Genomic DNA, 26,996 nt, shown 5'->3' on the forward strand with positions numbered 1-26,996 from the left:
CTATAGGGCCTTGCGGGCCATCCCGTCCTCATTCATTTGTTCTTTCATTCATTCCCCCAGCAAGTGTTTGTTAGGCATCTCCTGTGCGCTGAGATACACCGAGGCCCTGCGCTCAGGCTCATGTGCGGAAGACACGCAATAAGCGGACAAAAGGACACGAATATATGTGCCAAGTAGGAGAAGTAGTGGGCAGCGCGGTTCAAGTAGTTCAGCGCAGAGGCCGCGACACCGAGAGCCCCCGGGCTTGTCCCGCTGCGGGACCTGCCGCCGGACCCCGGAGCCCGGGCGGCCAAGAACCGCCGCCGCCCCCGCTCCGGGCGCTCTCCCGGCCCCTCAAGATGGAGGACAAAGGCCCTGAGGGTGGGGGGAAGGGCCGCTCCGAGGGTCCGGGGGCGCGGAGTGGCTGGGCCGCCGCGCCGGGTGGGAGCAGCGGGGAGGCGCGGCCGCCGCGTGGCTCGGGTGGGGGCGCTTCCCTGTCGGCCGCGCACCCGGGCCCGGGGTGTGCGAGCGGGGCCCGCGGGCGGGGGCGGGGGCGGGGGCTCCCCCCGCGTGGGTGTGCGCAGGGGGCACGGCGGCGAGCACCCCGAGCAGCCCCCGGGGCCGGTTAGCCGCGGGCGTACCTCGGCGGGCGGCGGGCGGCGGGGCACGGGGGCGGCGCCCGCGGAGGAGGGGCGGGGAGGTCCGGGGCGATTTCAAATTTCCCTCGTCCCCACCCGCCGCCCCCCCGCGCCCGGGGCCCGCGCTGAGTGGCTGCGGCGGGGGCGCCCCCGGCTGGGGGCGGGGCGAGAGCGGGGCCGGGGCTACAAGGGGCCTCGGCGCCGCCCCCTCCCCACCCGCTCGCTGCCCGGGCCGGCCTGCGCTGCCCTCGCCCTCCGCGCGGCAGCCGCCCCCTCCCCGCGCCGCGGCCGCCGCCCGCGTGGACGCCCCGAGCGCCCCCCGACGGACGCCACCGGCCCGCTGGCAGGCCAGAGAGCGGGCGGCCGCCGCGCCCGGCCGGCAGCGCGGGGGTTAAGCGGCCCAAGTAAACGTAGCGCGGCGATCGGCGCCGGAGATTCGCGAGCCGAGCGCCCCGCGCGGCCGCCCGCCGGCCCCCCGCCAGCCTGCAGCGGCCCGCGGCCCGACCGCGGAGCGGCGCCCGAGCCAGGCTCTCGGCAGGTGAGCGCCCCGCGGCCCCGGGGAGGCTCGGGCGTGCGGAGTCCGGGGCCTGGTGGGGGAGGGGGCGGCCGCGGGCTGCCGGGAGGGACCCTCTGCCTGGGACGTCAGGGGCCGCGGCTCCCCCCCGGCCGGAGAGCGGCTCGCCTGGGGAGGAGCGGCGCGCGGACCCCGCGGCAGGGGCGGGGGCGGGGGCGGGACGGGACGGGCGCACGCGACCTGCGGGGGCACGAGTGGGAGGGAGACCCGCGGTAGCCCCAGCAGCCCCACCAGGGAGAGGGGTGCGTCCCCAGGGAGGAAGACCGGTGGGACCGGTGGCCTTCGCGGGGTCTGGGGTCTGGGGTCTGGGGTCCGGGGTCCAGGGCAGGACGTGTCCCTCTTGGACGGAAGGGAAGCGGGAAGGTGTTTGGCTCCATCGCAGGGGTCCTTACCTGGCCTCGCGCTCGCAGGGAGCCTCCGAAGAGGCGGGGGAAGCTGGTGTCCGTCCCTTAGGACTTGGACCCGTGGGTTTCAAGCGAGGGACCATTTGCCCCGTTCTCGGGGCGAGAGGAGGACGACCGGACGTGGGTGCGGGCGAGCGGGTGGGCCGGGGCGCCCCCAGAGCGGGGTCTCGGGGTCTCCCGTAGAGGAGGTGCCCCAGCGAGGCACAGCGGGGCTGCCAGGACCCCCTCGGAGCGGCTGGCTTCTCCCGGTGCACACCTGGCCGGGGAGGAGCCGGGTCGAGGTGGCGCCGCCCTGTCGCGGTCACGCTGCCTGCCCTGGGGGCTCACTTTCCATTTTCCCCCCTCTTCCGGGATGAAGCTGGTCCCACTTTCCAAACTCCACAAACTGAGGTCTCGACCTGTAGCGAGCGCCACCTCCCAGAAGCACCGCTTCCTTGCCCCTGTGATTGTTGGAGGGTAGATGCTGAGTCCCACTTGGCAGGACTAAAAGTTGGAAGCCGGGACAGACTCCGGGGCGGACGTGGCGAGTTCGCGGCCAGGAGCCGCTCGTGGGCTCCGGCTTTCCCCGCTGGGTTCACTCACCTGTGGCAGAGAAGGGCAGCCGTCTGCGCCCAGCCCCACGCCTGTGCTTCTACCTCCAGCTTGCCTTTCCCCCCTTATCCCCTGGCCTGAGAGAAAGGGCCCTTGGGCTTCCCGGTGACCCCCCCCCCCCAAGCTGAGAGGGTGCATGAAATAGAGAATTAAGGACAGAGGATGAATTTTGAACTGCATCCTGATTTCTGGGTTTCGTGGGTTTGGACTGTGGTAGGTTTCCCGGAGAGGGATATCTCTCCACCTGAGGGCTCGGGACACTGAGCCTACCTCTGCCCTCCTCCCCAGCACCTGCTGTGGCTTCTTGAGCCCCCACCATTGGGGTACCAAGGCCGCCATAATTTTTCCAGGGTGGAGATGATGGTAACTATTTTATAGGGCTGGTATACAGTATAATCACTCAATAAAGTCGGCCACTGTTGGCATCCTTGGGAGGTAAGGTGGCTGCCCTGTTCCGAGCACCCACAGGTCTTTGCATATATTTCAATCTGTCCCCAACAAGTCCATTTCTCTCTATGCCTTAGTTATTACATCTGTGAAATAGGAATGATTTACTAATAACCCCAGTTGTATAAAAATGCAATCAGTTTTATGCATGATTTAACCTCTAATGTTCCATGTTCCTTAGATGTGTGATGGGTATAAAAAGGCCCCTACCAGACTAGGTTTGGGTAAGGGCTTGATAAGATAATGCCTGGCATAGCAGGTGATGAATGTTGACCTCTGTATTAGTTTACCAATAGCCCCTCTGTTTAGGATAGCCATTAATGAGAACTAGGGATGAAGGGAGAGACTGCTGCTGCCCTGCCTATCCTGCCTTCCTCCTAGGTATTCTATCCCTCTCAGTATGAACGCATTTCCAAATCATTGTCCTCCACTTGGGAGTTGGCAGGAAGGAGCGCCTTTGTTCCATTTTGAAAGGATCCAGGGTTATTCTTTTATGGGATGGGGCCGTTTTTACCTCCCACAGCCCCAGAAGCTTGATGTCTACCTTGGAGGCATGCTTGCAGAGCTAAGTGAGGTCATTACCTTTCTTTGTTGGGGTGGAGGGGGCTCAGACAAAGGCATTGGGACTGGCTGCATCCTGTTCCTTAAAGTCCGTCATGCCCCCCACCCCCAAAAGCTAGGAGGGGAGGAGAGTATCTGAGAGCTGCAGGGGGTGAAAGGGAGGAGCAAGGGAGGTGGGTTTGGGGGAAGCTACTTCCCTTCCAGTCTTTCCTCAGCCACGTGGGACTTGCAACCCAATGATGCCTGTCACCCTTCATTGCAGCCCAGGGACCTGCTTCTTATTTGGGGTTTGAGCAAGTTCTCCTTCCTGGAAAACTTACCTTAGGATTTCTTTGTCTCAGACCAGATCTCATGCCAGCTCTCCTGCCTTCAGGCCCAGAAACCTTGTCCAATTTCATCAGAGCTGGTCCTTATTAAATCTCTTAACTCCTCTTGGGTCCTATATACCATGACAAGTAATCCTATCCTCCTCCAGCCCTTAATAGGTACAGGGTCACAGCTCTGGATAGAATCCTTGTGTTAGTGAGGTTGTTTTATTTTTTAAAAGATTTTATTTATTTATTTATTCATGAGAGACACAGAGAGAGAGGCAGAGGCACAGGCAGAGGGAGAAGCAGGCTCCATGCAGGGAGCCCGACGTGAGACTCGATCTTGGGTCTCCAGGATAATGCCCGGGGCTGCAGGGGGCGCCAAACCGCTGCGCCACCAGGGCTGTCCAGTAAGGTTTTAAATCATGAGTTGAGGTTGATTTCTAAGTTTCTTGGTGGACCAGAGAAGTACTGAATTGCTCATTTCATTTGGAGACCATCCTTTTCTTTGTAAAGTGATGTGCAGATTTGTCTCCCTTCTTGTGGGGGAGGATATCTTTTTTAGTTGATGGGACTGAGGTGCTGGGCAAGTTAAGTTGCTTCTGTACCTTGGCGGGTAGGGCTTTTCAGAACACTGCGCATCTGCCACCATCCTAGGACAGTTCTTCCCTCCAGAGGGGAAGAACCCTTCTGCAGGGGTTCTGTGGCTGTGGCTGCTGGAAGTGGCCTGGTGAATCCAGAGGGATCCTGAATGTGGATCACGTTTCCTGGAGATCCTCGTTCCTTCCCATCTGTGAAGTGGGCAAAAGTCCACGCCTACCCAGTATAGTTGTCATCAGGACTAAATGGAATCCAGATCCTTTTAGTATGGTTGTTCATTCACAAAATAAATAGGTGGGGGCCCTAAAGTTGACTCTTTAACAATGCAGGGTTTAGGGGCATTGATCTACCCCCCCACACTTGAAAATCCAGTTTAAGAGAACTCCCCCAAAACTTAGTAGTCCACTGTCTCCAAATGAAATGAGTGGCCAGAAACCTTACAGAAACCTTAACAGGGACACCTGGGTGGCTCAGTTGGTGAGCTTTTGCCTTTGGCTCAGGGTGTGATCCCAGGGTCCTGGGATCCAGTCTGGCATCGGGCTCCCTGCAGGGAGACTGCTTCTCCCTCTGCCACCTCTGCCACTCTCTCTCTCTGTGTCTCTCATGAATAAATAATATATTAAAAGAAAAGAAACCTTAAAGATAAGATAAACAGCCTATTAACATTGTGCATGTTCTATGTATTCTATGATTTATTCTAAGAATACCTAGCCTTTTTATAATAATACCAATTTATATTATTTTATTTTATAATACCAATTTATAATAATACCAAATTTTCTTTTGGTATTTCTAGGCTATATAGAACATCTGAGTTTTTTCAAATTGTTGCAAGTCTCCAAAATATTCAATATATTTGTTAAAAAATCAACATCTAGGGGCAGCCCAGGTGGCTCAGCAGTTTAGCGCCGCCTTCAGCCCGGGGCCTGATCTTGGAGACCAGGGATCGAGTCCCATGTCAGGCTCCCTGCATGGAGCCTGCTTCTCCCTCTGCCTGTGTCTCTGCCTCTTTCTCTCACTGTGTCTCATGAATAAATAAATAAAATCTTTTATTTTTTATTTTTTTAATAAAATCTTTAAGAAAAAAATCATCTAAGACACCTGTAGTTAAAATCCCTATTGTAAAATAAAATAAAATAAAATAAAATAAAATAAAATAAAATAAAATCCCTATTGTTTAGGGTCAACTGGATTGTAAAGAACTTGTTATCCACTGGGTTATATTACCGTCTGAGGCAAAAAAGGGGCTTGGACATTAGAATCAAGCCTGGATTTACATACTTAATTCACTCCATTTATTTATTTATTTATTTTTTAAATTTTTATTTATTTATGATAGTCACACACAGAGAGAGGCAGAGACACAGGCAGAGGGAGAAGCAGGCCCCACGCACCGAGAGCCCGACGTGGGACTCGATCCCGGGTCTCCAAGACCACGCCCTGGGCCAAAGGCAGGCGCCAAACCGCTGCGCCACCCGGGGATCTCTCACTCCATTTATAAATCACTGGCTTGATCCTCAGTTGCTCCATTTGTACAATAGGCCAATGATGATTGGCCAATTGCAGGGGGGGGTTTATGTCAGTAGAGTTGGTATAGATTAAAAAATTCAGTAAATGTTGCATGTTATGGGGAAGAGCGGGGACTTTTTTTTTTCTTTTCTCAGATATTATTCATGAGAATACACAGAGGAGAGGGGCAGAGACCCAGGCAGAGGGAGAAATAGGCTCCATGCAGGGAGCCCGACCTGGGACTCTATCCCAGGTTTACAGGATCAGGCCCTGGGCTGAAGGCAGGCGTTAAACCGCTGAGCCACCCGGGCTGCCTTGGAGCATGGGACTCTTGATCTCAGGTTGAGTTCAAACCCCATGTTGGGTGTAGAGATTATTTAAAAGACACACACATTAAAAACTAATTTTGCATGTTATAAACTAAACACTAAAATATTGGCAAGTGGTTATTTACTTCCTGAGCAAAACACAATCCCAGTTACCATTCCTGAGTTTTTTCCAGGGAATAAGCAAAGAATGAGGATGGCCATTTATTTTTGTGTAGGGAATTGAAATATTTCAAGAAATGTCATTCAAAAAAAATTTTTTTTCAAAAAAATGTTTGATGTAAGGCAAAATCAAATTTACCATCTTCAGATGCCAAGAAGAAACTAGTTATCACCTGCAATTTCACTGTCGCAAGGTAATGTTTTGCTTTCAGTTTGGGGCCTCCATTTTTATGTAGACAGGAGGAGGAGGCCTTTCTAAGAAAAGGGACCGGAACCCAAGGGGAGTAGTGTGGCAAGGAAAGGTGACTCAGTTGGTGAAGTCCTTTGAGAGCATTGTGGTCACTCCTTAGAGAGCATTGTGGTCACCCCTGGGCCTGGCTTCTTAAGCAGCTGTAGAGCAGTGGGAAGAGATCCTCTGGAATCTGCCACCATTGACTTCTGTTATTTTTTTACCAGCTTGCCTGATCAAAGTTGTTTCTCACTTCCCCTTGAAGAGATTTTCATTCATTAAAACCTTACCATCTATGGCTCTGCCTTAGTGCAAACCCCTGCCTGACCTCTACTTTCTCTTTCTTTTAAGCTTTAGTTTGGTCTCAGGGATCAAACTCAAAAATTTTCAGTAAATCATCTTATTTATTTTTTAAAAGATTTTATTTGAGCAAGAGCACAAGTGGGGAGAGGGGCAAGAGGGAAGGAGAAAAGCATACTCTTGAGTATAGAGCCTGATGCAGAGGTTGATCCCACGACCCTGAGATCATGACCTGAGCTGCAGTCACACTTAACTGACTGAGCCACCCAAGCGCCCCCAAAATTCTTTTTTTTTTTAAATTGTCTTTGTAGTCTTGGAAATGTATGGGAGACAATGGTAGCCATTGTAAGACTGGAAGGAGATTAGAAATGGATTTCCACAATTGAGAATTGATGGGTTTGAGAGTCATCTGTGGGTCAAGGTTTTTCTTTTTTTTAATAAAGATTTTTAAAATTAATTTACTCATGAGAAATAGAGAGGCAGAGAAACAGGCAGAGGGAGAAGCAGGCTCCATTCAGGGAGCCTGATGTGGGACTCTCTCTGTCTCTCATGAATAAAAAAAAAAACAAAACTCCAGGATCACAGGATCACCTCCTGAGCAAAAGGCAGATGCTCAACTGCTGAGCCACCCAGGTGTCCCTTGTTGGTTTTGAAGAGTTCTTGTCCCAGAAATTCTATGTGCAATTGTGTCCTCCTCTTTTTTTTTTTTTTTTTTGATACATCTACGTGAGGCTATTTTTGTTTAGTGCTCAAACCAATATTTCTGAGGGTGTTTTTTTTTGTTTTGTTTTGTTTTGTTTTTTACTGTTTTCATTTTAAATAGTTTTGAACATGATCTTCATGATTGAGAAGAAGCATCAAAACTCTGGGTATTGGGCAGCCCCGGTGGTGCAGCGGTTTAGCACTGCCTGCAGCCCGGGGTGTGATCCTGAAGACCCAGGATTGAGTCCCACATCGGGCTCTTTACATGGAGCCTGCTTCTCCCTCTGCCTGTGTCTCTACCTCTGTGTGTGTGTGTTTCTCATGAATAAATAAATAAATCTTAAAAAAAAAAAAAACTTTGGGTATTGAACTGGAACTTTTCTTTGTGGGATAGCGACTCATACTTTGAGCCTCGCTAAAGCTGAAGGATGTTCTCTACATTTGGGTCTGTCTTATTCCCTAGAGCAGGGGGATCTTCCAGTGTCCTGCCTGGGAGGTAGAGGCCTGGCTGCAGGGAAAGGGTACTGGAGAGTTTGCAGGATCAGGCAGGTATCCTCCTCTAGCCAGACTGCAACACAGGAGTGGGGGCCTCTAGAAGAGACCAACCTGTTCTTTCCTGTCTACTCTGTAGCCCCACCTTCTGAGGTTAATTGAGTCTCTTTCGAAGCAGCATTTGTTTGCTGTTGCAAGTGGACCTGCTTGGGCCACAGCTGGGGCTGAAACACAGGTCTCCAGCTCCTGGAAAGGGATGATGCCCTTTTGGTTGGCTGGTATTCCTGCCAGCGCAGTACTGGCTGCTGGCATCCTGGCTCCATGAATGAGTGCTGTATAGCTTGACTAAGGCATTGGTCTGCCTGAGTTCTATAGCTGTGGCTCTACAACCTGGAGACCTTGAAGGGGTGCGTGGCAGAAGGAAGCCTACTTACCTGGGCTGTGATAAGAAATGCGGTTAGGGATGCCTGGGTGGCTCAGCGGTTTAGCACCTGCCTTCAGCCCAGGGTGTGATCCTGGAGTCCCAGGATGGAGGATCAAGTCCCATGTCAGGCTGCCTGCATGGAGCCTGCTTCTCCCTCTGCTTCTGTCTCTGCCTCTCTTTCTCTGTGTGTGTCTCACAAATAAATAAAATCTTAAAAGAAAAAAAATGAAGTCTTCAGGCTAGATGCCTGAAAGGGCAGGTGCTGTGGCAGGGATTTTCTGGGTCCTGGGTTATGTGGGAGACAGTGTACAACAACTGGATGATAGGGTTCGGAAAATTCTGAACAAATGTGCACAGTAACATGGCAAAATACTGTCCTATTGAACTCCTGGCAAAAGGGTCTCTATAGTGGAAGAGCAATTTAGCTTTTGGGATAAACTAACCTTGTTGTCTTTCACCTAGCTTTTTCTCTATCACCCTCCTAAACCAGCTGGCAGCTCCATGAGCACAGGCTGTCTGGCCTTTGTCTGCCCGGGATTCTCTGTGCTGAGCATGGCTCCTAAAGAAAGCATAGCGGGAAGTCCTTTCTGATGCATGGGTAAGAGTGGCCTTTGCCAGTGTCCTGATGTGTCCTAGGATGTTATATGTTAAGCTATAAGCAGAGTACAGAGTAGTTGCTCAGTATTAGATAGGATTGTTGCCATTATCTAAGGCCATGCATCTAAGCAAGGAGTAGAATGTGGATTGAAATGCTGTTATATTTCTTGGAGACATTTGTTCCCACCTGACTTGGACCCACAGAAGTGGCAGGATGTATAGACCTGTTGGGTTAAGACACTCCAGAGGATCTGCTTGTGCCGACTACTTTGTCTGCAGACTTGCTTCATCATCCTGTTGAGATGGGCAGACTCCAACCCATACCAGGTAATTATAGCTAGTTTTTTTTTTTTAAAGATTTTATTTATTCACGAGAGACATAGAGAGAGGCAGAGACACAGGCAGAGGGAGAAGCAGGCTCCATGCAGGGAGCCCGACGTGGGACTCGATCCCGGGTCTCCAGGATCATGCCCTTGGCTGAAAGCGGTGCTAAACTGCTGAGCCACCTGGGCTGCCCAATTATAGCTAGTTTTTAAAAAAGTGGTTTATGGGAGATAGTAGCTCTTTTAAAAAGCTAATTTCAGGGTGCAATTTCTTTATTTTTATACTTAACACCTAGTTACAATTTATTTCTTGACATGAGAACTTTTAAGATCTGCGGTCTGCAACTTCCAAAATATACAATAGTTCAGTCACCATGTTGTACATTACCTCCTTAGGATTTACCTATCTTATAACCAGGAGTTTGTACCTTTCGACCATTTTTACCCATTTATCCTACTTGCTATTTAAGTGATCTGTACACCCAATGTAGGGCTCACTCAACCCTGAGATCAAGAGCCACATGTTCTTCTGCCTAAGCCAGCCAGGTGCTCCACAAAATTTGTCTTTTTGTTTGAAGATTTTATTTGAGAACAAGAGAGCACCAGCCAGTGGAGAGGCAGAGGGAGAAGCAGATTCCCAACCCAGCAGCCCTCCCAGTAGGGAGCCTGATACAGGTCTCTATCCCATGACCCTGGAATCATGACCTGAAGCAAAGGCAGACATCCAGGCAATTTAGCCACCCAGGCACTCCCCATTTTTTTCTATTAAAAAATAAGTTTAAAAAAGGAGTTTCTGATTATGGTGGAGGTAACCTGTAAATCCTCTCATCTTGAATCAAATATAAATGCTATCTAAATTTATTTATTTATTTATTTTTAAAAGGTTTTGTTTATTTATTCATGAGAAATAGAGAGAGGCAGAGACACAGGCAAAGGGAGAAACAGGCTCCATGCAGGGAGCCCAACGTGGGACTTAAACCCGGGTCTCCAGGATCAGGCCCTGGGCTGAAGGTGGCACTAAACCGCTGGGCCACTGGGCTGCCCTCTAAATTTATTTGAATGCAGAGTTAACTCCCTAGGAAAATCTGGGGGCTAGAAGAGGGAACCAGAAATGAGAAAAGGTGTGAACTAAGGGATGTTCAAGACCTTTAAGAAGAAAATTGATGAAACTTTAAAGTAAGGATAGATGAACACTTACTTATGCTAGAACTATGATGATTAAAAGTGGTGCTAAGGGATAAATACCAAAAGGAAAAGAGTACCCAGAAGCATTTTACATATATAGGAGAATTTTATAAAACGAGTGGAGTTTGGACATAGTCTTCATTAAGTGTTTGGCTTTCCTTACAGGGAGAAAATGAGATCCCTACCTCTTACCATATACAAGTATCTATTTACAAAATATTTTATTTTTAAATTTTTTTCTAAAGATTTTTATTTCACGAGAGACAAAAAGAGAGGCAGAGACATAGGCAGAGGGAGAAGCAGGCTCCATGCATGGAGCCCGACGTGGGAATTGATCCCCAGACTCCGGGATCATGCTCTGAGCCAAAGGCAGATGCTCAACAACTGAGCCACCCAGGGGTCCGTCCCTATAAAAATTTTATTTCTTTGAGAGAGTACAAATGGGGGTAGTGGCAGAGAGAGAGGGAAAAGCAGGCTCCCTATCCAGCAGGGATCCTGGGGTCATGACCTCAGCCAAAGGTAGACCCCTAACCAACTGATCCTACCCAGGTGCCCCCATTTTTTTTTTTTTTAAGATTTTGAGGGCGGCCCAGGTGGCTTAGTGGTTTAACGTCTTTAGCGTTGCCTTCGGCCCAGGGCCTGATCCTGGAGATCCGGGATCCAGCCCCACGGCAGGCTCCCTGCATGGATCTTGCTTCTCCCTCTGCCTGTGTGTCTGTGCTTTCTGTCTTTAATTAATAAACAAATAAAATTAAAAAAAAAAAAAGATTTTGAGGGCAGCCCGGGTGGCTCAGTGCTTTAGTGTCCTTAGCATCGCCTTCGGCCCAGGGCCTGATCCTGGAGACTGGGGATTGAGTCCCAAGTCGGGATCCCTGCATGGATCCTGCTTCTCCCTCTGCCTGTGTCTCTGTGCTTTCTCTCTCTCTCTGTGTTTCATGAATAAATAAATAAAATCTTAAAAATAAAAAAGATTTTGAGACAGAGAGAGAGCAAGCAGAGGGAGGGGCACAGAGAGGAAGAAGAAGAGGGAGATGGAGAGGGATAAGAAGAAGCAGACTCCCTGCTAAGGATGGAGCCTGACACAGGACTCAACCCCAGGACCCTGGGATCCAAAGGCAGGTGCTTCACCCAGGCGCCTCTGCAAGTAACTTTAGGTTGACAAAACTTGAATGGCTATTTTGTTTTTTAAAGATTTTATTTATCTATTCATAGAGATGCAGAAAGAGTAGCAGAGACCCAGGCAGAGGGAGAAGCAGGCTCCATGCAGAGAGCCTGATGTGGGACTCCATCCAGGGTCTCCAGGATCACGCCCTGGGTTGCAGGTGGCGCTAAACCACTGTGCCACCAGGGCTGTCCTTGAATGGCTATTTTCAAAGGAGGAAATGCTTCTTGAACAGCATCTGACTGTAAACGTAAATGGGCTTGTCATAGTTGACTCACAAGCTATGCTCCTGAGAGAACTGACTTTACAGTTTGAAAGAACTGCTGGAGAAACCTGGCTTAATGCCTATTTTAACATATTAACAACTGAGATTGTGTTATTGTACAGACTTTCACTTGAGACAGCTTCATCTCCCTAGTCCATACCTCATTCACCACTTCTCAACCAGGATCCTGAAGTATGGCTGCATGGGATTTAGCCAGTTTCTTTTGATGGTCATTTGTTTGCATCTTTTGCCATGATAAGCAGGATAGCAGTGATCATCCTTGCATGTAGTTGTTAAGAGCTTTACCAACTGGGGTCGATTCCTAGCACTAGAATCCTATGTAACACGATATGGACACTTGGCATTTTCAATCATACTGTAGGTTTGCCATCTTAAAGGATGAATCTGTCTCCACTGCTTCCCTATGTAGAGAGTTGAGGTTTAAGGCACTGGCTGTAAAAAATAAATAAGTAAAAAAATAAAAAAAGGCCTGGCTGTAACAACAGGAATCCCCTGCCATGAGGGGCAGCACCAAGACTGGCTAAACAGAAAATGGTCTCTCTTCCCTTACCCTCTAGGGGAGAGGGCAGAGGGCTGATCGACTCCAGCTTTGCTAAGGGACACTGGCCACAGGAGTAAGTATGGCAGCTATTAATAATAATAATAATAATATTTTATTTATGCATTCATAGAGACACACAGAGAGAGAGGCAGAGACATAGGCAGAGGGAGAAGCAGGCTCCATGCAGGCAGCCTGACATGGGACTCAATCCCAGGTCTCCAGAATCACACCCCAGTGTGCCCGCTGCGCCACCAGGGCTGCCCAGTATGGCAGCTCTTAGAATCCTCAGATTCTTTTTGATCTATCTATCTATCTATCTATCTATTTATTTATTTATTTTAAAAGATTTTATTTATTTATTCATAGAGAGAGAGAGAGAGACAGAGACACAGGCAGAGGGAGAAGCAGGCTCCAGGCACCGGGAGCCCGACCTGGGACTTGATCCCAGGTCTCCAGGATCACGCCCTGGGCCAAAGGCAGGCGCCAAACCGCTGCACCACCCAGGGATCCCTAAAGATTTTATTTATTCATGAGAGGAACACACCCAGAAAGGTAGAGACACAGGCAGAGGGAGAAGCAGTCTTCCCACAAGGAGCCCGATGCAGGACTCTATCCTAGATCCTGGATACTGGCCTCTCGCCCTGAGCCAAAGGTAGATTCTCAACCTCTGAGCCACCCAGTTGTCCAGAATCCTCAGCTCCTTGTTCTGCCCCACCCATCATTGTCTGAGTTACCAGTGTCTTCCTCTGCATATTTGCACACCCTTCCAAGAGTTACCCAAATAACTATAGGGGAAGCGGGCTCATTGCTTCCATTTGTTTATAGGGCAAAAAGCTTTACTCTAAACTTCAGTTTAAATTCCCGTGCCTTTGCAGATCTTTCTGTAAATTCCTGGTTTTTCTTTTATTATTTTTTAAGATTTTATTTTTTAGCAGTCTACACCCAAAGTGGGTCTCAGACTCACAACCCTGAGATCAAGAGTCACACGCTCCACTAACGGAGGCAGGCGGGCGCCCCAGCCTTTTCTTTTTCTATGAATTATCTATAAAGAGTACAATTTCAATACACTAGGAATGTCTAGGTGTTTATTAGTATTTTACTAATAGGAACAATGGTGCATGGAACAAGTTCCTATAGCCAGTATCTTGCACTTATCCCAGCTTGGATCAATTGTTTTGAAAATTCTCATCGATATCGCAGAACCCAGTTATTCACTGAACAAGGACAGAGTGGTGCAGGTAGCCATGGCCTAGGGCCACTGAGCAATCCCCCACACACTTTCTGAATCACTTCCCTTTGTGAGGCAGAACTGAGAAGTCTGGCAAGATGGCACATGAAAATGTGGATGCTCCAGGTTTTTAGGGTTTTGTTCTGTACTTTGGGATCCCTAGCACCAACCACCCAGGGAATGAGGTAGGGTCCTTAATTCACAAATGCTATGACTTGGGTTTGAGGAAGACATGGAGAGCTTTTTCTTTTTCTTTTTTTCTTTTTAAGATTTTATTTATTCATGAGAGACTCACAGAGAGAGGCAGAGACACAGGCAGAGGGAGAAGCAGGCTCCATGCAGAGAGCCGGATGTGGGTCTCATCCGGGGTCTCCAGAATCACGCCCTGGCTGAAGGCGGTGCTCAACCGCTGAGCCACCCTGGCTGCCCATGGAGGGCTCTCATTCCAGCTTTCCTGTGAATCTGGCTGTCTCTGGAATTTAGCAAAGATTCCTAAAGATCAGGGCAAAAGGCCCTGAACTCTGGGACCTGGTGCTCTGCCACCAGCCAGGTAGGCAGCCTCTTTCCAGCCCCCTAACCTTTGTACTTACTGTTTCCACTATCTGGATACCACCCCTTCTCTTTGCTCATCCGGGTGAGGTGTCCCTCCCTAGCCTTCACTTTTATAACTGCACTTAGCATATTAGTTTGAAAATGCCTTTAAGATCTGGCTTGTGGATTAGGCCTAAATGTACATCACTTAGTTACTGTGCAGGCCTGGACAAGGGATCTGCCCATCGGCTTCCTCTGAGCTTCAGTTTACTCATATACAAAATGGGGGATCCTAAGAGTAAGCTCTCTCTCTCTTTTGAATGAGATACATAGTAATTACTCCATCTCAACTATTTTCAAATTTTGGACAATAGAACAGCTAAGAAAGACTTGAGCATAAATTCAACACCAATAAAAAATAAATTCATTATAAAAGAAAAGAAAGACTTGAGCAGTTGAAATGGGGAGGGTTCAGTAGTCTAGATTTCCCTTCCACAAGAAGGGCTTTATTAAGAAGGGGAGGTGGGAAGATCTTTCAATCTCCTTTTGTATTGTACCAAATCTCTAAGGCCTGGGGGATTCAGGGAAGGTCAGGGATGCCCATGTGCCTTCCACCCACTTCCATCATGTCCTTTATCCCCTTTCTGTATTGTGCATTTAATTAACAATTAATATTTACAAGGAGCTGTGAAATAGCTCTGCTGCTGGTGCCAGCCTGGAGGAAATGAATGACATCACTTCTCAGCTTTATAGCTGGGTTGGTGTGAGGGGGGCAAGTTCCTGTGCCTCCTCCCTGAGTCTAATTGGGGGTGCCACCCATCCTTCTGTCTGCCACATTGCATTTGGACACGTCTGACCTGGTTCAGTTGGGACACAGGCACCCTGCACTAATGAGGCAAAGCCTCACAGGGAGAAACTTGTGGCTGAGCCCATCCCACACTGCTGCCTGCCCCTAAATCACATGCTGGACCCCAGCCTCTGGGAAAGGGTCATAGTTCACCTCACATCACAAGGTTAGACCATCACCTCTTGTGAAGGTAAACACTCAGCTGGTGGATCATGTCCCTGAGCCATAAAGTTCCTATAGCCCCTGGGATGGGTTATGCATTGTTCTTAACTAGAATTCTCTGGCTGCCCGTCTCAGGCATGGCAGTTAAGGCACGTGCCCTGGATTGCCTAGGCATGAGTCTTGGCACTGCCACCTTGTTGGGTGACTTAATTAACTCATCTGAGCGGGTTGAAAACTGATTGATAAGAGGACCTGCCTCAGGATCGGGTGAGGATTAAGAGTGGTTTGTGCTGCCTTTAGCTTATGGGAGGGACTCAGGAACAGTTAAAACAGTGGAGTGGCAAAGCAACTGCTCTGGAAAAATCCGTCAATAAGGTGCCACCTCTTTCAGGGAAGATAACCCAGCTAAGTTTATCTTCCAGTGCTGGAATGATCACAGGCACTGGTGGGAAGCGAGGTGAGGGTGATTTGTTCCTACTGTTACACACCAATTTCAGGAGCTCATTTCCTCCTGTTGTCAACTGTGTGTAGTTAAGTTAGTGTGTTCTTGCTTTTCCTGGACTTGAACAACTTTAATTAGCTATACTGGTCCAGTGTGTATTATGTTCCTTAACCTATTTGTACTTCCGTTTGTCCATGTAAAATAGGGATCATATGTGCTACATACAAAGATTAAATGAGTTAATACAGGTAAGGCACAGAAGACTGTTGGATATATAGTAGTAAGCATTGAAAAATAATGTATCATTAGGTGAGAGGATTTGTGTACCTATGTGAGGAGGGCCAGTTTCTTTTTGGAGCAGAAGTGTTTTTGAGAGAAAGAAGCCTTCCTGATTTGAACTAGGTGCTTTTTAGTGACGGGGAGGTATATGGTATGGATGGGGAGGGCTTCCAGGCTGAGGGGTTGGCAGCAGCAGCCATGTCTGGAGGCTGGCTTTATTTATTCACACTGTGTGTAAAGTGGGATCAAGGTAGATTGTGGTCTGGTCCAGGGGAGAGGAACTGCACTGGGTATCTTAAAGTGGGCTCAGGTTCTGTACGCTGGTCTGTGTTGTGGCAGTAAGTCAGCAAGGGAAGTTAATGTCAACACAAACTCAGGGTGATGAAGACTACAGAGAATGAGCTGTGTATGAAATCCCATAAATTGAATTAGGCAATTAGAAGGGGTTTTTTTAGCTGCCCAGGTAGCCCAGGATGCTTAGATTTCCTTGCCTGAACCTTCCTCCAGTGTCCATGCCTCTAGTTCCTAGAGTTAGGGGATTTTCCCGAGCGTTTCCATCTGGCTTTGAGAAGGTGCTCTGCTCACGTATCTGGCTGGTAGACGGGTGGCCAGGTTGGCACTGCTGAGGCCTTGGGAGAAGGCCTGGGGTAGTTAATCATTGTTCACTTGGGCCTGTCTAGGAGGAGGGCTCCTGACTGACAAAGTTACGGGCTATCTGAGCGAATCCTGGGCCCTACATGATGAGTGGGAAATGTGATCATTTCAGCCTCTGACCTGTTTACTACTAGCTCCTGGCTGGAAGCCCTGAACTTTCTCTCCCAAGCTTCTGTGGTGGATATGTAGTGTCTCTCACCCTGTGACCAGTCTCCCACCCTGTTAGGTCACCCAGGTTACTTAGTTCACTTATTTGGCCTAAGCCAGACACTGGGAATTAATAATTACTTTGAATCACACTCCAGCAGTTATCCTGGGATTTTTGTGGCTGCTTGTCCTCACAGAAACTGGCCATTGGTTAGCCAGCCTGTTCTTCCGGGTCAGGGCTGGGCAGTGAGAGGGGCTGAGAAACAGCAAATCGGTTAGGTCAGGTATTCCTCTTTTCCCTGGAGCTGGTGAGGTGTGTGACCCCACAGACCAGCAAGTGTGAACCTGCACACCTGGGCCATATGGGGATAGATGGCACACTATGCTATGGATCAGTATGCATTTAGAACCAGAACAGTGCTGCTTTAGATTGCATATTATAATCCCCCAGGGATCTTTTGCAAATGTTGGTCTTGACTGAGTAGGCCTATGGCCATGTGTGAGATTTTGTAGCTCTTACCAGGTCCCAGGTTATTTGCAAAGGTACTGGTCCCTGGACCTTATGGGGAATGTCGCAGAGGTTTAGCTGTCCCCCTCACAGGCCTGGGGGATGGACAGGTGGAAAGGATGGAGTTGGGACCCAAGGTGACCTCACATATCCACCTGGGGGCGCTACCTTAAGTTTAGACTGAGCCTCACATCGCCCCCTGGTGGACATGATGCCACATCACCACGGGAGTTGGCTTCTAGAAGGTACCCCGGGAGGCTACTAGTGTGGATCATCTGGTACAGAGTGGTGAATTCCCAGAATGGGGTGGAGGGGCTGGGAGTGCTCAGTGGTGATAGGCAACCCTTTGCTGTGAAAGTCTTCCCAAGACAGGGTCCAGAACCACCAGGGTGTGGCACCACGTAGTTCTGGAGCAGTTTGGGGCACTCTAAGGAATGGGAGTCTGGTGGGCCTCTCCTTGTACCTAGGCTCTATTTTTGCCGTGGCCTCTTACATGTCATTTTTTGACCCTGGAGACTCAAGGCTGTGTGTCAATTTTCCTTTTCGTAGAATGAGCCCATGATCACATTAGGAGGAATAAGGAAGAGAAATGTGCAGGTTCTTGCAGCCAACATATGTTGCAGGCCAGGTCGAAATCCCACAGCCCAAGAGCCCATCAGTGAACACCCAACCTGAGCTGTTCTTAGCTGACTAGCCTGGTGATAATGCAGTTAGCAGTAGTGGAAGCAGTGGGGACACTAAGGCCCAGAGGTGGGCGAGGCTGGAGCAGATGGGGAGCATGCCCTTGGTAGCTTGCCCTGGTCCCTTTCCTGTGCTCCTACATCCTTTCCCTCCTTGGGAACTTGGGACTCTGAGCCCCAGCTGGTGAGAGAGGAGGGGTGTGAGTGACAGGCCAACAGACCAATGGGCCCCTGAGGTTGGGGTGGGGCGGGGCTTGCGCTGCCATGGAGAGGAGAGAAGCTGTTCTGTGGGGGAGGAGGGGGCGGTGGGAAGAGGACCTGGAGATTGAGGGAAGAGAGAGAGCAAACAAAGGGGTCAGGAGGGAAAATAATGCACTGGCTTCCTGAGGCCCTGCGGAGGCTGGACAGGGAGAGGGGGCCAGGGGCAGAGGGGACCAAGGCTGTCGGGGGGCAGGCAGGGGCAGGCAGGGGCAGGCGGTCCTAAATGGCATTGTTTGAAGTGGCCGGCTAATTGCACCGAACAGCCTAAGCCTCAGACCACAGCCCAACCCCCTCCTCTGTCCTGGGTGCTGGTATCTGAGTCTTCAGGCGCCTGGCCACATGGAACCAAGCCCTGAGCCTCCGAGTTTGGTGAGGGGGGGGGTGGGCTCTGTGGGGCAGCCTGGAGGGCGTTCCTGGGGCAGGAGGATCCCCCGAAAATCTGTCAAGGGACCTTTTTGGGCCTTAGGGCATAGAGCTATTGGCGGAGGATTGGGCTGTGCCGCCCCCTTATGCCCCTGCTTCCCGGCTACCCTACCCATTCTGGCCCTCCTGCAGGAAACAATGAAGGGAGACACCAGACAGCTCAACAGAGAGGAGGACGCCAGCGGGAGGGAAGACTCCATCATCACTAACGGGGTCTGCAGCGACCAGTCATCTGACTCCAAGGATGCACCCTCACCCCCCATCCTGGAGGCCATCAGCACCCCGGAGATCAGAGGTGGCCGGGCCAGTGGGGAGGAGGGGTGGGGCAGACTCTGCAGACAGCAGCTGGGACTTGAGCCTCCCAGCAGGCTCAAGGCAGGTTGTGGGGAGAGGGGTCTGGTCTCTGACAGGCTCCGCCACACCTCCCAGGGAAGGGAAATGGATGTAGGCAGAGCCCAGCCCCCTTCTCATCCCTGTCCATGGGCCCTGGCCCCCCTACTGCCCACAGCACCTCCCACAGCACCTCCGCTGGGACTTTTAAGGTAGCCCCAAGGTGATGACCCTAGTCAGACTCCACCATGATGGGGTTGGTTGCAGCATAGGCTGGGGTCTTTGGCCCTTCTGAGGTGGGACCCCATTTCCCTTGCAGCTGGGTTTGTGATTAAGTGGGAAGAAGATACTCCACTGGGGAGGGTGGGGGTCATGTTTCCATTCCCATCCTTCCCTTTCCCTCCTCTCCCCTGGACAGTTCAGGATCACATCACCTGGGGAACTGCCCACTGAGATTTTTCTTAACCCAGCTATTTTGGAAACCCCTGTATTGTCTCCTCCTGTTGTTGAAATCCCCTGGAGCTGTGCTGTCCAATAGAACTTTCAGCAAGGGCGAAAATGCTGTGTTTTCTGCATTGTTTGCTATCATAGCACATGTGAGAACTTGAAATGTGGCTGATATGGCTGTCACTGGATTGTTCATTAATTGTAGTTTGGTAGCTACAATTCTGGAAAGAATTGTCTGATGATGTGCCTTTTAGCTCTGTGCCCTGTGCCTTACGAATAGATTGACAGGACCATAGATCCTGAGGGGCTAGGAGTTAACCCCTGAGGATGCCAGTGGGTTTAGAGAGATCCCAGCCCACAGCCTCGAGGAGACTCTAGGGGACAGCAGGTCAGCAAGGGAAGGCACACTGCTATCCAGCCTGGAGACTGCCCCATCCTCAAAACATTAACTTTGGTTCTTTTTTCTCCAGGCCGCAGATCAAGCTCACGATTGTCCAAGAGGGAGGTTTCCAGTCTGCTAAGTTATACTCAGGTATGTGCTCTACTGCCCCCTTTTCAGGGTTCCAGGGAAATTCCCTTGAACTTTATTATTATTATTATTTTTTCCCTTGAACTTTAAATGGGGAACTTGAGGCTCATCTAAACTAGTACCCAATAAATATTTTTTGAAAGATGAATTTGAATGGTAAGCACACAGGGCTCTGAAAAATTCATGTATGATGGCATTTTCTGTTATGTGCCAAGTCATTCAAATCATAAATATTCATTTTATTAAATTATGAAGTTTTTTACTCAATGCTTCCCAGCATATATATTTTAAGATTTTATCTATTTATTCATGAGAGATACAGAGATAGAGAGAGGCAGAGACACAGGCAGAGGTCGAAGCAGGCTCCATGCAGGGAGCCCGATGTGGGACTCAATCCCGGGTCTCCAGGATCTCGCTCTGGGCCAAAGGCAGGCGCTCAACTGCTGGGCCATCCAGGGATCCCCCAGCATATTTTTTGAAATTCTCTTTTTCTCAGTGGGTGATCAGTTATACTAATGAATTTCTAATGTAGTAAACTGTCTTTTTTATTCCTAGAATGAGCCCAACTTGGTTGTGGTATGTTTCAAATTTAATTTACTTTTAGCATCTATTGATGAATAAAATGGGTATATGATTTTATTTCTTATAATATATTACTAATATATTTGTGTTTGGTTTTGGTACCATGGTTAGGTGGCCTCTTTTCAATATGGAAAATACTTGCCTGGTTCGTTTTAGGGATTTTAAACCATCTTTGCAATATCTTTTCCTGCATGTGTTAAGGTTTCTACTTGGTCAGTTTTTTTTTTCCAGTTTAAAGGTTTCCATGATTTTGTTTTTTTTATTCCTTACATCATTTATGCCCACTGTGTCCTTTTTTTTAATTTTAAGATTTTATTTATTCATGAGAGACGGGGAAAGAGAGAGAAAGACACAGACACAGGGAGAGGGAGAAGCAGGCTCGTAGGGAACCCGATGTGGGACTCGAACCTTGGATCCCTGGATCACACCCAGAACTGAAGGCAGATGCTTAACCACTGAGCCACCCAGGCATCCCCCACTGTATCCTTATTAATCAGAGTAGAGCTTTTTCAATTTTTTTTCAAAATTTTTTTAAAGATTTTATTTACTTATTCATAGAGACCCACACACTCTCTCTGAGAGTGAGAGAGAGGCGAGACACAGGCAGAGGGAGAAGCAGGCTCCACGCAGGGAGCCCGACATGGGACTGGATCCTGGGTCTCCAGGATCACATCCCAGGCTGCAGGTGACACCGAACCACTGTGCCACGGGGGCTGCCCATGGTTACTTTTTTCAAAGAACCAGTGATAGGCACCAGTTACAGACAAATGAAAACCTCCATCCACATAGCTTCTGTTCTGCTGGAGAGCAAGCAGTGGGCACCCAGATGGTGAGAGAAAAAGCTGTGGCTATTTGAGATCATGTGTTGAGGACAGCTATTTGAGTTCTGGTGGACCATTACCAGTAATGCGAATGGAAACTCCTTTCTGAACATTTCCCTCTGAGCTTGGCCTTGTTCAAGGCATGCATTAATCTATTCTCATTATCACCCTGTTGTGCTACAAGGAAAGTACTGTTATGGTTTTAAATAGAAGCGTGGACTCGCTCAAGGCCACAAGATTGGCAAGGGAAAAATCCAATCCCCAGCTGGGCCACAGGCTGCTCACCACTGCTCTAGTTTTTATCCCCAGTTTTTTGGATTTTGCTGTGTGGCCTAGGATATGCACTAGGGTTTCTTCATGACTTGACACAGAATTGATGCAATTTCTTCCTGGTCATCATATCAAGAAGCATCTCCCTTGAGCCTTACTTAGATTTCTTCCAGACACTTGATTGGGCAAATTGACCAGCTCTCCCTGCTGTGCATATCCAAACCCATCTGATGTGGTATAGATACAGGAGTCTTTTTTTTTTTTTTTTTTGAAATTTATTTACTCATGAGAGACACAGAGAGACAGAGACATAGGCAGAGGGAGAAGCAGGCTCCATGAGGGGAGCCCAATGTGGGACTCAATCCCAGGACCCGAAGATCACACCCTGAGCCTAAGGCTGATTGCTCAACCACTGAGCCACCCAGGCGTCCCTGGATACAGGTGTCTGGACAATGCATATTGCACCCAGACCATATTGTAGAATTTTTGATTCCACTTGGGTTTTATTTTTTAATCATATCTTGAATCTGTGGTCCTCATGGTAAGCTGCTGTTAAGTTGTTTTGGAACAAAATGTGGTGGTTGAAAAAATATTTTCAGGTCACTTGGGCCAATGTGAATGATTTTTTCAATATGATTGACTCTACATTCTTTTTTTTTTAACTCTTCATTCTTGATCTTTTAATGACATTCTTTTAACATTCATATTGCTTCATTTGTAAAGGATCTGACGGGTGACGGAGATGGTGAAGGGGAAGATGGGGATGGCTCTGACACCCCAGTGATGCCCAAACTCTTCCGTGAAACCAGGACTCGGTCTGAAAGCCCAGCAGTAAGTCCCCCATCCCTGGGCTAGGGCATTTCCAAGCATTCATAGGCTTGCATGGAAAAAAGCTCTTGGAGCATCCTTTCTCCTTGGAACTTTGGAGAGTGACGTTACCAAAACATTTTGAAAGTGGAAAATGACATCAAAGTTAATGAACTACCATTATGAAGGCTTTCTTTCACAAGGCAGGGTTTCAGCTCTTTTTGGGCACCCCTGTCTTTAAGTTCCCAAGAGTGATCATTTTAGGTGAATGATTCCATTGTCAATCACCTTTGGGAGTTGGTTTTTCTGTAAGTAGATTCTGTGACTTAACAGAGCAAGGAAATGAGAAGGCAGTCTTTGCTAGTGGTCACCCCGTCTATGAGCAGCCAGACACTTGACCATTGCTGGTCTAGTTTTATAATCTCACCTAGCATTATATGATGCCCTTTTTACAGATGAGTGAAGATTCCAGGATTAAACAGGAAGTCTTTTAAAATCTATTTTTCCCTAAGATTGAATTATTTTAGGTGCTAGTAAGCTAATAGGGGGAGGGGCAGAGGGAGAGAGAATCCTGAAGCAAATTCCCAGTTGAGCACGGAGCCTTACCTACCTGGGGATTGATCCCAGGACCCTGAGGTCATGACCTGAGCGGAAAAACCAAGTCAGCCGCTCAACCGATTGAGCCACCCAGATGCCCCATAAACAGTAATTCTTGTGTGCAGGAGTTGAATACAGATGCACAACCCCCAAGTTCATGTCATTTTGAGAAAGGAGCATAAGGGCTTCTCCTCTATCTTGATAATCCAGTGCCTTCCAGAAGAAGGCAACCCAATGCTTTTGGGGGAAAAATGTTTGGTTTGGGCTAACTTGGATTTTAGTTTTCCCTTCAATCTGCAGGTGCCAGCTGACAGATAGCATGGGATCTGCTGCCGAGTGTTGGCAGCTCTGCTGAAACCCTACCTCTTTCTCCCATTACCTGGGGAGATTCTCGGGGGGGCCATTGCTGATCCAGAGCTCTTCCCTAGCTTAACCACCTCATTCACTTCTGTTGATGGGAGGTGATTTCTCAAGTCTACTTCTCTTGGCCCTTGGTCTGAAACCCTATGCCTCTTGTCACCAAAGGCCATGTGCTTATCCTCTCTTGCTTCCAGGTCCGAACCCGAAATAACACCAGTGCCTCCAGCCGGGAGAGGCACAGGCCCTCCCTACGTGCCACCCGAGGCCGGCAGGGCCGCAATCACGTGGATGAGTCCCCCGTGGAGTTATCAGCTACCAGGGTTGGTTCCCCAGATAAACCCCAGTCTCTTAAGTGGAAGATCTACCTCTCTCTCACTGTGCCACCAAGAGTAGCTGGTGTATAACCTCCATCCGATCTTCACTCTTATCACCTTTTTAGGATCTTGCCTTTCCTTTCTCTCCTGGGTGCCTGGTAAGCCTCTCTTAAGTCTGATGACCTCTCTCCTGGCCTGATCCTGGATGGAATTCGGGTGGGAATCTGCAAATTCCTTGCTGACTGGGTTCCTGCTCCTCGGGAATGAGCTGGAAACTACCAACTACTCAACTGTTTTGTCTCCCTGGTATCTTCTTTGAACTGTCTTGAGGCAACCCCAGTGGTTACTGCAATTCTCCACTCCTGTGGCAAGGCTGGGCACACAGTAAGCATATAGGGAAACCAGCGGCCTTCTCTGAGCTTGGAGCAGCTTGGCATCCCTCATCGTTATTCTGCCTTTGTCCTCAATTCTGCCGCTGTTCTGATGAAAGTTGCTTTTTCCCACCACTTGAGGGATACTCTTCGTTCCTGGAAAACCATCTTTGCTGGTCTCCGTTCTATTCAACTTAACATCGCTACTGTTTCTGCTTGCCTGGGAAGCAACTAGGGGGGTTCCACTAGTCTCTGGTCACCTAGCTGGTTTGCTGTGGCTTACGTTCTGTGTCCTTCTGTTCACAGTCCCTGAGGCGGCGTACAGTATCCTTGGCAGGCACACCGTGGCCATCCCCAGGCAGCCCCTACCTCACCATTGACCTCACAGATGACGATGTGGTGCCCCAGAGCAGCAGCACCCCCTATACCCGCCTAGCCCAGGACAGCCAGCAGGAGGGCTTGGAGTCCCCGCAGGTGGATGCAGAGGGTAGAGATGCTGACAGCGCGGAGTATCAGGTACTACTAGGAACAGCTAAATAATAAGGAAGAAGTGGGTATTCCTCCTTTTGGGGAAGGGTCACTATTATAAAAGATTCTGTTCATCATATGTTACATACAGTTGTAGACTAGCTATTTTTATTAGGAACTAGAGTTGCTTCACTTATGTCTATAATCCACTGTATTACATAATCCATATTGTGTATTGTTCATGATTAGCCAATTGGGTGTGCTTGCTTTACTCCAGCTTTCTTGCATATGTATGTATAATGTATGTATGTATGTTAAGTATGTATCACCTAGAAATCTTTTCCTACTTACTGTAGTTCTATGTTAACAACTTGTTTTTTCATGGGCATCTCCTATATTATGGCAAGCTTTTTGTGTTCAAATGTCCAAAATTTCTTTTTTGCTTTTAAATCTTTTTGGAATGACCTGTTTGGCTTTGTGGTGGGAGTACCCAGGTGATTGTCGTTATGTTATTTGATCTTATTTCCCGTGAGTTTTTTGTTTATATTGTTCACTCTCAGATACTAAGTTAAATGTTACAGGTGAAATGTTACAAATCCCATAAAATCCCATATTTCTATCAAAAAACCAAACTGATCCCTTATATTCAAGGTGTCCTTACTCATGGTTTTTATTATGTTAAAGTAATGCCCCAAGTTTAACCCTGAGGCATTGGGGTATGGAGGATTTTTTTCTTGCTTGGTTCAGGCCATCCATCTCATTGGGATTCCTTCATGTGGTTTTTCTTCCAGGATGGGAAGGAGTTTGGAATAGGGGACCTCGTATGGGGAAAGATCAAGGGCTTCTCCTGGTGGCCTGCCATGGTCGTGTCATGGAAGGCTACCTCCAAGCGCCAGGCCATGTCTGGCATGCGGTGGGTCCAGTGGTTTGGTGATGGCAAGTTCTCTGAGGTGAGTCCAGGGCAAGTCAGGCTCTCGTGTTGCACAGACCCACAGTGTTTTGTACCCTTCCTTTTACACTTGACTCTTTAAGGTGAACAGCCTGTGACTGCTTTCTCTAGATGTTTGAGGCTGTTTGAATCCTATCTACAGAGGACAAAAATTTGTTAACTGGCTTAAACTGATACATAGTCTCAGGCCCAGATATCAATCTATCCTTATAGGAGACAAATGGCTGGAAAGTTCTCTGAAGCCACTTGTCGCCACTTGTGCTCTGTTGATTTTCCTTCTCTGGCGCAGTCCCCAGAAGGAATTCCTGAGCAGTCAGGAACAGTCATGAGGACTCAAAAACAAAAAACAAAAAACAACAAAAACAGTCAAACAGACTCAAAGATCCTCCTTGGAGACAGATAGGATTGTATCTGCCTCTGAGAGATGTGGGGAGGGGGTCATGCCTGGCAGACCTATGGCCACTTGGTGATAGTTACGAAAAAAAAAAAAATTCAATGGAGTACTGATTTCAAAGTCTGTTGATTATTTGTATTAACCTTTCTATTTATTAAGATATATTTATGGGGGGACAGGTCAGAGGAAGAGAGAGCCTACGCAGATTCTGTGCAGAAAGCCTGACACAGGGCTCAATCTCATGACCCTGAGATAACCTGAGCCAAAACAGTGTCAGATGAGTAACTAACTAGGCTACCCAGGTTTTACAACCTTTTCTTTTGATATTAACCATTTTGATTTCTTTCTTGAGTGTACGGAGTAGGAGTTCTGTTTGTTGGGCATGAATCTGGCGGTTTGATTCTGACACCCTATCCATGGAACATTCTGAGATATCAGCTTTTGTGCTAAGAACATATGCAGGCAATACTTTGCCTGTGATGGTTTCTTTTTGAAATGCTAGTCCAACCTTCCACAGGCCCTGAGGTTTGACGAAGAACAGCAGCAAGATGGTTTGGGATATAGGCCTACCCAGTACATCTGTGGGATTTGGCCTTCAATCAAGGTTCATTCTTTTCCATGATTTGAGCTTCCTCAGTGTCATTTGCTGTATATACGCTGAAATTCCCAAAGGGTGAGTGAGATAAATGGAACCTGGAGTCAGCATGGTAGGTGAATCAGATGGATATACTCTTCTTTTTGGCCAGCAGAGGGAGTAGGATGACAAATGTCCTGGGCCTTTGCTTTCTCTGCAGCATCTAACTGCAGGGATGTAGGCCCTGAGTTCTGTGAAATGAAGGAACATGAATTGTTTTTAATTGCTTTGGCCCAGTGAGACCTAAAATGAACTGGGTCTGATGAAGTGTGTGGCTGTTACCGTAAGAGGATGGGATTGCATTGCAGGTCCTGGTGTTTGGCTACAATACTGCATTAGAGCAGTTTAGTGCTGGGAATGGAACTCACATTTCAGTGTACAACCATGCTGATCCCCAGTTTCTTATAAACGGTGGCAACAGCCCCTTGAGGTGCAAAACAGGTTGGCATTAGAATAAGCATGCAGTGTTGAGAAGACATCATATGTCTTTTCAGAGTTAAATCAGCACCCTCCAACACTAGTTTCATCTACTGGCAGGCTGATTTGTTAATATATGGCCAAGGGACATGGGGCCTGAGACTTGTGGAGATGGGTACTGAGCGCCAATGGAAGGCACATACC

The 26,996-nt window shown here is 48.6% G+C and overlaps 1 protein-coding gene across 14 annotated transcripts in view; it reads left to right on the forward strand.

The window, feature by feature from the left end:
- Nucleotides 1-997: 997 nt before the first annotated feature.
- DNMT3B (DNA methyltransferase 3 beta) overlaps nucleotides 998-26,996 on the forward strand; it is a 44,406-nt gene continuing 18,407 nt past the window's right edge. For 5 of the 14 annotated variants that reach the window (XM_072800558.1, XM_072800567.1, XM_072800561.1 and 2 more), the window contains exons 1-7: nucleotides 15,224-15,375; nucleotides 18,635-18,797; nucleotides 19,750-19,811; nucleotides 22,205-22,312; nucleotides 23,440-23,565; nucleotides 24,237-24,446; nucleotides 25,190-25,348. In XM_072800558.1, coding sequence (XP_072656659.1) covers nucleotides 18,641-18,797; nucleotides 19,750-19,811; nucleotides 22,205-22,312; nucleotides 23,440-23,565; nucleotides 24,237-24,446; nucleotides 25,190-25,348 — 822 coding nt within the window. In that variant the 5' untranslated portion in view covers nucleotides 15,224-15,375; nucleotides 18,635-18,640. Of the gene's footprint in view, nucleotides 1,156-8,704; nucleotides 8,845-9,047; nucleotides 9,171-15,222; nucleotides 15,376-18,634; nucleotides 18,798-19,749; nucleotides 19,812-22,204; nucleotides 22,313-23,439; nucleotides 23,566-24,236; nucleotides 24,447-25,189; nucleotides 25,349-26,996 lie in introns of those variants that run through there. The other 9 variants (XM_072800563.1, XM_072800569.1, XM_072800565.1 and 6 more) reach the window with 7 other exon arrangements.

This window comes from Canis lupus, chromosome 26, assembly GCF_048164855.1.
Source record: "Canis lupus baileyi chromosome 26, mCanLup2.hap1, whole genome shotgun sequence".
Classification (NCBI taxonomy): domain Eukaryota; kingdom Metazoa; phylum Chordata; class Mammalia; order Carnivora; family Canidae; genus Canis; species Canis lupus.